This window comes from Malania oleifera, chromosome 10, assembly GCF_029873635.1.
Source record: "Malania oleifera isolate guangnan ecotype guangnan chromosome 10, ASM2987363v1, whole genome shotgun sequence".
Taxonomy (NCBI): Eukaryota; Viridiplantae; Streptophyta; class Magnoliopsida; order Santalales; family Ximeniaceae; genus Malania; species Malania oleifera.
Window position 1 is genome coordinate 3530311 of NC_080426.1, and position 10243 is coordinate 3540553.

A 10243-nucleotide genomic window follows, 5' to 3' on the forward strand; every position below is an offset into this window, starting at 1 on the left:
TACATTGAGGGCATGATGCCATCTCCCATCTCCTGAAGGAGAAAGACAAACAGAGCTTGCAATATTCAAAAGGAGGACTGAGCAATCAGAAACTCATCGAGGGCGTGATTCCATACATAATCCCAAGGGGTAGTGCCAATAGAGCTTGAGGCCTCCCTACGGGAAGCAAACCAATAGAGCTTGAGGTCTGCTAGAAAGTATTGAGTTGTCGCTTTGAGTAGGCTAAAACACATCGAGGTCATGATGTCATTCATCATCCCAAGGGATCGTGCCAATAGAGCTTGATGCCTCCTTACAGGAAGCATACCAATAGAGCGTGAGGTATGCCAGAGAATATTGAGTTATTGAAAGCCTTGAGTAGGATGAAACATATCAAGGGCGTGATGCCATTCATTGTCCCAAAGGGTAGAGCCAATATAGCTTGAGGCCTCCCTATGGGAAATAGACCAATGGAGCTTGAGGTCTGTCAGAGAATATTGAGCTGTCAGAAGGCTTGATTAGGCCGAAACACATTGTGGGCATGATGCCATCCATAATCCTATGGGGTAGAGCCAATAAAGCTTGAGGCCTCCCTACGGGAGTTATGGAGATCATTGCTTATGTTTGTGGCATGCAGAGATTGGAAAAGAATCCATGACAATTTGATGGGGAAGTGAACAGAGGACTTCCAGAAGGATTATAGAGAGATGGTAATGGTTCCCGCCAAGCACCTAGGAAAGTAGGCAAGGTGTCATGCCAAGTGCTAAAGGGGTTGGTTGGGTGAACGTTGCTGTCGTTGCACGCTTTGTTAAGTCAACGTGGCAAAGAAAGAGTAATGGTTCACGCCAAGTGCCCAGGAATGTATGCAGGGTGTCACACCATGCGCTAAAGGGTTGGCAAGGTGAGCGATGCATGCTTTGGTTCATATGGTAGGGAAAGGATAATAAGTTCACGCCAAGTACCTAGGAAAGCAAGCAGGGTGATCGCCAAAGCGCGAAAAGGGTAGGCAAGGTGAACGCTGCACACTCTGACCAAGTTAATGTAGAGACTTGAAAGCTTCTGATGACTTGAAGGATGGTATGATGTGAGATTCGGTAGATTTCAATACCCAAAAGACAACCAACTGGAGTGGATGAGTCAATGAGTCGTATGCTTTTTTAGATCCTTAACTATCAGTTGTCGTAGTTATCTCACACTATCGATGAGTTATATCCTTTTTCAGTTCTTTACCAGTCAGTTGTTGTAGTTACTTCGCACAGTAGATGAGTCGTATCCCTTTTCTGTTCTTTACAAGTCAATGGTTGTATTTCTCTCATACTGTGGATGAGTCATATAGAGTAGAGACTAAATATGTAGAGTATAATTTGGTAGACATATAGTCTATGACGAAGGTCATCAACAAAAAGAGTGGGAAGTCTTATTACAAATACATCAATGAGGACATCGATAGAGTGAGTGGGGGAGAATGTTAGGGCTTAACAGTGTGACCTTGGTTAAATGGGGAGGAGAGATGTCTTCACTTGTCCTCGCCAGGGATATTTATACTAGATGTCGAATTACTCAGATGATGGCTTGTGTGGTTGTCTGGTGAATTGAATAAAACAAATAGTTCCACATGTCATTGAGTATGAAGGTCGCTTGTCTTCATGAATTCATTATTGTTGGAAATAATATTTTGTGACTATGAATGGCTTCTGAAAACCTCTCAGGTGTTCATGATAGGGGGTTTGAATGTGTAGTTGCTGGCCGACTCTGTCGAGGGAGAGCCTTGACAAGTGCCGCGCGGCCCCGTAATTGAGTTTAACTTGGGGGTCTGTGACACCTGGCAAAAATCATGCTAGAAATCAGAAAATCAGATCCCCTTAAAGCAGCAAGGCAGAAAAAGCCCAAAAAAAACAGGATTGTATACTAGAGCATTGATAAAGTCTGAATGCTTCATTAAAAATTTGCATATTCCTTTCCACCCAAACCCTGCAAAAAACAAAAACCACACGTCCCCGCGACCTGCTAGCATCTTTACTCCAACCAAAGCTTCTGAAAGAAGTAAACAGAAAAGCTTCAACCAACTGTGCAATGAAAAAAAAGTGTGAATTGTTCTTAGAAATCTCAAAACATAAAGAATGATCGTCTGGGGTAAAGGATATAATAATGTGGTCATTGAATGTTTTATCCTGGAGGTAGTCTCAGAACATAAGCAACCAAGATGCATGATGTGAAGCTTCAGTCGTGCAGAATTTCTTTTGAAGGTTGCTTTTCTCATTAGCTACTAGCTAGCACCAGAATGGGAAGATTCCAGTGCTACAACTTGCATCTTGGTTGATGACACCTGCTGTTTAAAGTACCCAGTTCTGGTGCTTTTCTCAGGATACTTAGTTATACAGGAGAGAGGAAATGGGTTAGGAGATCAAATAGTGAAAATTCTAGGCTTGAGGTAGGTGAAGGGTTTTTTATTCTTATACTTAATTTTTTATTTAATTGACTTCTAAATCAAATTGTGCATCTGTAGAAGTTTCCCGCTTTGACTGCAATTTTGTTTTGAATCCTTGGTAAATTAGTGTTCCCAGAAATTACTATTGTGCATAAGTGGAACTTTTCTATCATTCTTAGATCGCATTCTGATTTCTGACCCATAAAAAGTGGTAGGGTATAGATGCAAGTGTCCAACAGTGGTAGTAACATACCCACTTGGCCATCTTGTGGGAGTAGCAAGGAAGAACGTGCATTAGTACCTCCAATCTTTTACACTGTTTTCTCCCTTGAGCTCATTTACTTTTTTCTTTCGTTGAGAGTTTACCCAAATTAATTATGTTGTATTTGCTCCTTGAGGTCTGACTCAGGTAATAAATGGGTCGGGGTGTGTTTTCAAATCTTACCAAGCAAAATAATAATAATAATTATAGGGAAAAAAAATCTCATTATCTTACATGCAAGAGTGGAGTAGTCTTGTTCATTGCTGATTTGTGGTTACTGAATATATAATCTTTCATCAAACGTGTTTGCAGATCCGATATTGATTTTCAGGAATTTTGCTTGCAAGTATTATTTGAATGCGTGAGGAAAGACAGACCAGCTCTCTTACAGGTAAGTGTAAATGTTTAAAGCAATTACTGGTAAATTGTATCAGATGTCTCCTTTTTGTTGCTCTTAATAATCTGTCACACCTTTACAATTGCTCTGAAAATTATGCAGGTTTACTTGTCACTATACACAACAATTGGGTCAATGATTGATCAGGTTACTAGTGGTACCCTCATTTTAGGCGACTCCCTCTTCATCCATGGTTTAAAGGTAATTTCATGCAACTCGAGCACGTTGTCTACCATATCATTCCACAAGGAGTTTGCAAACATGGTGTCATCAGATATCCTCAATCATCCAAAATGTCAGGGTGAAAAAAATGAAAAGTTTGAAGAGGTTATAAATAAATCAAAGAACCGTCTTGACTAGGAAATTGACTAACAACCAGTGTGGAGTGGATGTTTTACATGTTTGGCTCTCACATATCAAATGTTGAAGAAAAAAATGATTAAACAATGTTCGTTGGCATGATTAGTCTCGTCTGTTGTCCATTGCTTAAACATCACTTCTCTATACAGTCATAATATTTGGTTGCCTTTCAAAAAGAAATTTTGTTCAGCACTTCAGCTTGTTATTTTCTATATTGTTCGAACATTTGCTCAGCTTGATCAGAATATGAACTAGTACATTGTTCGCATTGGTACCCAGAATGGCTTATAAATTTTCACTATCCCTTTATTGCAGCTTGCTCTAGCCTACAATGAAGCTCTATTATGTGGGAGGTTAACCACTCCAAGAGGCGGCATTATTCAATCTGCCTTCATAGGCTCTCTAGCGAAACGGGTGGTAGAGCTTCTAAATTATTCCCAGGGAATAAAGGATGATTTCTGCAATTACATGAATTCTGGAAGGTGGCCTGACAAGGGATCCCAGGGAGAGAGAGCGTCGATACTTCTTGCCTGGTATCTTCAGTGGTTTGCTGTTCCATCACCATCTGTCATTAAGACTGCTGTGGAGCGAATCAAACCAAAGCTCACAACATCCTCCTCTTCCGTTCCTTTGTTGTGTTTGCTGTTGCCAAGAACTCACATTAGTGCTATTAGTGAGATGGATAAGTTCTGGTTTCCTTCTCAAATTAGCCATTGACGTGTGTCATCAGTTATGGTCTGAAGGAATGGGCAATTTTGTATGCGTCTCTTGGACAACTCCCATCTGGGCAAATTTTCACTGCCAGTGCAGCTCGAAATGGCAGTGACGAGGTTTTGTTTTGGAGACAATGAGCTCAATCATAGTATGCAACTCAAACTTGATGTTTACCCTGCAGATTGAGAATTACTGAAGCCAACCATATGGGCAGTAGGCCTTTGCCTTTTGCAGCCAAGCTTTACCTGTATCATTTTGTAGGAGCCGCTGTGTGGTAGAAAAATGTTTCCCTGCTAGACTAAACGGAGAGAAAAAATCCTGTTTTTGTATTTATCCCTGTTGTATAATTATCATGACTTATAACTTATAATTATAAAAGAAATTCTTACATCTAAATCTATCCTTCCAAAAAAAAATAATAATAATCTTTCCTGAACTTAGATTTATGAATCTCTTCTAAGTTCTATCTTATCTTTTTTTTTTTTTTGTCATAGATTTATAAAACTTGTCTTGTCAATGTATTCATTATCCCCAACACTACTGGTTTGAGTAAATGGAACCCAAGTGGGCAAGAATTTTGCCTTCCTAAAGTTGATTGTGTGAAATCTTTTAGGTATCAAGAAATCAAAACGTTATTTAAAGCATTTTAAATTTGTCAAATCTCAAATTTTTTTGTTTGGAGGTTGTCTCCGCAGAAGATACCAAGTGAACTGTCGCAACAGTTTTCCCAGCAAAAATGATTGCGGCCAGGACTGAAAGGTAATATGTAGCAATTGCAACTGTAAGTAGTAGACTATTGTGTAGTGATTTTGGGTTTTGATCTGGCTGAGAATGACCCACTTATTACCATAACCCTTTGTATTGCATTTTCAAAAATGGTATTGTCGCAAGTTCTAACTTAGTCTTAAGATCATGATAAACTTCTAGCTTATCTTTGCTTTCTTGTGACAAAGAATGTCTTTTGTCAAACTATCAGTGTAGTGAGTACTACTACTGTTTTGAACTGAGGCAAAATTTTGAACGTTACCACTTGTGAGAAAGACCACTGCTCAACATTGAGCTAAAAAAATTAAAATTTATCGTCACATGACAAATATCTACATTCAACTTCACACGGAGAAATTTATCATTCTGTATCATATCTCTATGCACATCGGTGAGCTTATCCATCCTAAATTTGTTCTCAATAGAAAGAGCATGCCAAAGCCCTAAAATAATTATATGGTCGAAGGGCTTTCATACATTACATTAGTCTTATGATGAAAACGACTTAGCAAGTTGAGTACAAGCCAAAACAAACCGGAGAACCCAAAAAAAGGAAAAGCATTGTTAAATGAAAGTTGAAAATTGAAATGAAACTTACATACATTTTGTATTACTTTATTTTCTGTTCAACAAATACATTATTTTACAATTAAGGCAGATGAATCACATTGTCCACTTGTGGGCACGTCAAATAGGCTGACCAAATAACAAAAAATTACACCAACGGTCCGACCCTAGAACTGACCCGACCCAAGTCATGAGAAAACTAAGAGGGAAAAGGTAAGGAGCAAACATGTCATAAGAAATTTTTTTTTTAAAAAATAGATAATGAAAAGACAAGTACAACACAAAAAATACAACCACCCTTTCCCTTAAAAATTTTAAAAATTAAAAAGAAAATTAAAAAGAAAAAAAGGCCGTGCTTTTATAATTTTTTTTAATAAAAATTGTGTTAATTAGGCCGAGAGATAATACGTGTGTAAAGGAACTCATTCCACGTGTCGGGTAAACCCGGGAGGCACCAATGGATACAGTCCGCAAAGTTGGCCGGGTCGGCCTGCTGCTCGGGCGTGAGCATCTTGCCTTGTCGGATCGTGTGGACGGAGGTGTGGGCGTCTTTGCGGTATTCGGATAGCGCGGTTATGTTGAGGAAATGGACGGGCACCCGACCCATGGATTTGGTGATGTTGGCCGCTACTCTGAAGACCCGACGGTCCGTGCCCACTTCCAAATGGGTCGTCGTGTTCAGTACTGGGGTGGTCTCCTTTGCACACTTGATCCCATCCGGGTTGTTCCAATCCAAGCTCCTATATTATGGTAATTACATCCCATTAATTTGCATATAATTTAATTGAACTAGTAAGTGATCATCAAATATTAAATTAATTTTATATTATCAAATGCAAAACAGGATCAACACTTTGATATTTATATACATAGATTATTAATTTCACAGAAATCAAAAATTACATTAAAAAATATTTTATTTTCAAGTATATGTGTCATTTATATTAAAACCGTGCGTGCCTAGACAGCATGGTCAATTCTTGGTTCTAGTAATTCACTCCATCCAACAAAAATTAAACAAAATTGATTGATTAAATTTATACCATATTACAAATATTATTTCACAAGGTGCTCAAAATGAATAGAAAAAGTTAACATTTTAGATGTTTACCTACGAAAATATTCTAAGTTTTCATATTATACGAAAGTCTAACAAAATTTTTTATATAAAAAAATTACTATTTACTTGATATGAAGAGGAGACATGCTGCTGAAGAAAACCGTGGTACGATTTGGATTGATATTTTCTTCTACCCACTTGGCCCACGTACTTAAAACTCTTTGATAAGCTAGCGGCCGTTCGATCTCATCGTATTCTGTAGCCCCTTCATCGAATGATCCACGTCTTTTTCAAAGTCCCATAGCAAAGAAATTATAATTATTTAGATGAATTTAAATAAATAAAAGCAAAAAGCGAGAATTGTACTAAAATAATATAGAATAGAAGTGAAACATAGTAATAAACAAAATAATTATCATAGATACTCACAGGACTTTCATATTTGCAGTGTTCATCCACCAAATGTAGCTATTGAAGACCAAGTAGTCCACGTCCTTCCAATTTTTACCATGCTTAGAGATGGATTCGGGCATTATGATCCGGTTCAAAATGCTATGCATATTCGGATCGTCCGAATTTGACTCCACCAGAAATGGGGCCCAATAAAACTCTACCGTGGCATTGTAATCCTACAAATTTCAAAATATATCATAAATCCAAACTAGAGCCAATGCCATGTTGGTGAACACAAATTAGAATGTTCACATACATTTTATATATATATATATATATATATATATATATAAAGAATACATTGAACTCGATTGAATTTGTATAAAATATAATATAAAATTATATTAACATTTATTTAAGTTTATTTAAATCCAAATTAAAGATTTGAAAATGAATAAATTATGTATAAAGCTTTATAAGATGAAGTATTATTAGGTTATACTACTATCTTTCAAAGTTTCTTGAAATGTCATGTATTTATAATGGGCATACCAAGCTACTAAAAATGTAAATATTTGAATTATAAATAAATTATTATGTAAATAATTTAATATCTGACACAGTTTCCAAAAAGAGAGAAGAATAGGAAGGAGAAAAAAAGGTCTGAAAGATAATAATGCATGAATTAAATAAGGTCTAAGAAAATATAAAAATAAAAATAAGACAAAAATGTATTAGTATCAGAGAGAAAAGGAAGTCAAAATAAAATAACATACATTTACAAAAGAATTATTCTAGTTATAAAAAGTATGACACGGGAGAGTGCGAATCAAATATTATAGTGTTGTTCTAAATTTAAAATTTTACGTGTGTATGATGTGTAATAACTCATAGCCTTTTAATTAATAATATGAATGAGATGTTATTTAATTGCTTAGATTCAATCCCACACAATTATTATTTTTTTGCAATGAATAATTCTCAATGCATTTATATTTTGAATCACTTAGGTGTAAGTATGAGTGTATGACCAGCAATTTATAAATATTTTCTAGGAATAAATGATTGTGGGAGATTTGTTCATTGTCGTAGATTTTGTTTTAGAAATAAATTTACCCTCCCATCTCAGCAAGCAAAAAAACAAAACAAAACAAAAACAAAAAACAAAACTCCATGATTGATAAAACTGCTAATCACCATAATTACGGACTATTATGAAAGAAGCAAATGTGCCGGAAGAGACAGGAAAGTGACATTTCGCCTTCCCCTGTTGTCCGAGAGAGAGAGAGAGAGAGAGAGAGAGAGAGAGGGACCTCAAGTCTGACGACAGAGAGAGAGCCCGTCTTGTTCAAGCTCTTCCTGCCCGGAGGAACCGCCGACTGAACCAGACAAACCATGGATTCCCACTGGTTCCGATTCAACGAGTCCCCCACGAACATCAGCCTCTTGTCCCGAAGTTTCTCCAGCAACAGCCTCGCTTTGAACCTTCATAAATTAATCACCAAAACATTCATAATAAGCTGAAAAAAGGCAAGCAATCAGTAGAGGATTAATTCAAATTTCAAAATTTATCAGACAATCTCACTCACTTGGGCAAAGAACAATCTCTCGGCTGCCATTTCCAATTCTGGTACAGAGAATCCTTCCTCCCATTCCTCATACAGGTTACTTGCGCCGTAAGAAACTCGCACTCGTCTTCTCTGTACAGTGGGTGCGTGACGTTGTCGAAAACCCATTCCCCTGTAAACAGATCGCAATCCTCCGACGGCAATTTCACCTCCTCTGCCTCCTCCTCCTCCTCTTCAAATTCCTCCCTCCTCTGTTCTTCCTTCGCCAAGATCGATTTCAGATTGAGGGAGTCGTGGGCGACTTCCTCAGAATTGCCCACCTGGGTTTCTTCCATTCCCGTTCTCGCACTCCTCACAACCTTGTCCTCCTCCCCAATTTTTCTAATTTCCCGAACTGGGACGCTCGGATTTGATCCTTCCTCTTTGATTTCCTGATTATCACTTGGTTTAGGCCACGAAAACGGGAATTCCGCCAAAGACTTCACGTCTTCGTTGTACATGAAGCATCCGAAGAGGAACACGGAGAAAACCACCACGAACAAGGAAAGGTTGTTGCTTTTCCGGGCGCCGGCGCCGGGATGCTTCATCGGGACGGTGTCGGAGGGGAACAGGGGTGCTGATTTCCGACGAGGTGGCTGCATGAGTAAGAGAGGAACAGGAGCAGGTGAGGAGAGGGATGGAAATACAGAGAAAGAATGGAATATAAGAGAGAAGATTGGGTGAGTTACATTGTTAGGATCGATGGGTTATGGGTAGAAATTATCATTATATTTTTTTTTTAATGGGGAGGTTTGGTGGGATTGAGATTGTCTTGAAGAAACTGGCTTGGCTTTTGGTGGGGGGAGGGTTGTCTCTGTCTTTCTCTGGTTTCGAGTTTTCATCTAATCCATTGCTAACTACTTCGTTCATTTCTTCCAAGTTACAGACAATGAGTGAGAGAGATAGAGAGAGAGAACGAAGAGTGAATCCAAAGCTTGCCCAGGTTGGGTTAGGTTCTGGGGCTATTTTTATTTTTAATTTGAGAGCAGGTTTCGATGTGGGATGATATTGATATGAAGGGGGGCATCGTTGGTTGTTGCAGACGATGGTAGACGAGATGTTACTGTCTATGAGATTCCGAGGACTTAGAACAGGGCCTGGGCCCCGGGCTGGACCTGGGCCCTGGCTGCCCCAGCCCAGTCAACTCAACGGTCTTCAACAAACAAAGCTTTATGGTGAACAACTAAGCATGGTATTATGGAGGGATTTATATTTAATTTAAATTTAATCTTTTTATTGAATAAAATTTGTATTTTAGATCTATTAATTAAAATTTTGGTTGGATAAGTTAATTGAATCACTTAATACATTTTTTAAAAAAAATTATTGATTGTTCTTTAAAATAATTCTTTATAAAACTAAAAATTGATCAATTCGATTTTATGTTTGACTTTAATTGAAACAAAAAAAGTATGACGCTTCATTGGTAAAATATTTAGGCCGATGACTGAAATAAATTAAATTTAGGGTATTATTATTATTATTATTATTATTATTATTATTATTATTTCATACCCAACTTATTTTAGGACAAAATAAAGTTCAAGCTCAGGAGTGTCGTAAACATCAAACATGTAACTTGTTAAACATCATAAAACACCTTTCTTTTTTTAAGGTAAAACATGTAATTTAGAAATCAAGTTAGGGGACAATGATGGATTCAAAAAAAAAAATTCACTCAATGAAATATATTAATAATAAAATATAAATA

The 10243-nt window shown here is 37.4% G+C and overlaps 2 protein-coding genes across 3 annotated transcripts in view; one reads left to right on the forward strand and one right to left on the reverse strand.

Annotated features, from left to right (window-relative positions):
• The window catches only part of LOC131165683 (anaphase-promoting complex subunit 1), a 93210-nt gene extending 88674 nt beyond the window's left edge, over positions 1–4536 (forward strand). For both annotated transcript variants that reach the window (XM_058123678.1, XM_058123679.1), the window contains exons 35-37: positions 2982–3060; positions 3169–3267; positions 3742–4536. In XM_058123678.1, coding sequence (XP_057979661.1) covers positions 2982–3060; positions 3169–3267; positions 3742–4143 — 580 coding nt within the window. In that variant the 3' untranslated portion in view covers positions 4144–4536. The remainder of the gene's footprint in view (positions 1–2981; positions 3061–3168; positions 3268–3741) is intronic.
• A 951-nt stretch (positions 4537–5487) lies between these two features.
• On the reverse strand, positions 5488–9582 carry LOC131165684 (xylan O-acetyltransferase 1). Its single transcript, XM_058123680.1, has 5 exons — positions 8515–9582; positions 8239–8410; positions 6962–7161; positions 6659–6817; positions 5488–6212 (listed from the first exon to the last, which is right to left on the reverse strand). The coding sequence occupies exons 1-5, from the start codon at positions 9132–9134 to the stop codon at positions 5858–5860; spliced, it is 1506 nt and encodes a 501-aa protein (XP_057979663.1). The 5' UTR covers positions 9135–9582; the 3' UTR covers positions 5488–5857.
• Between the last annotated feature and the right edge of the window lie 661 nt (positions 9583–10243).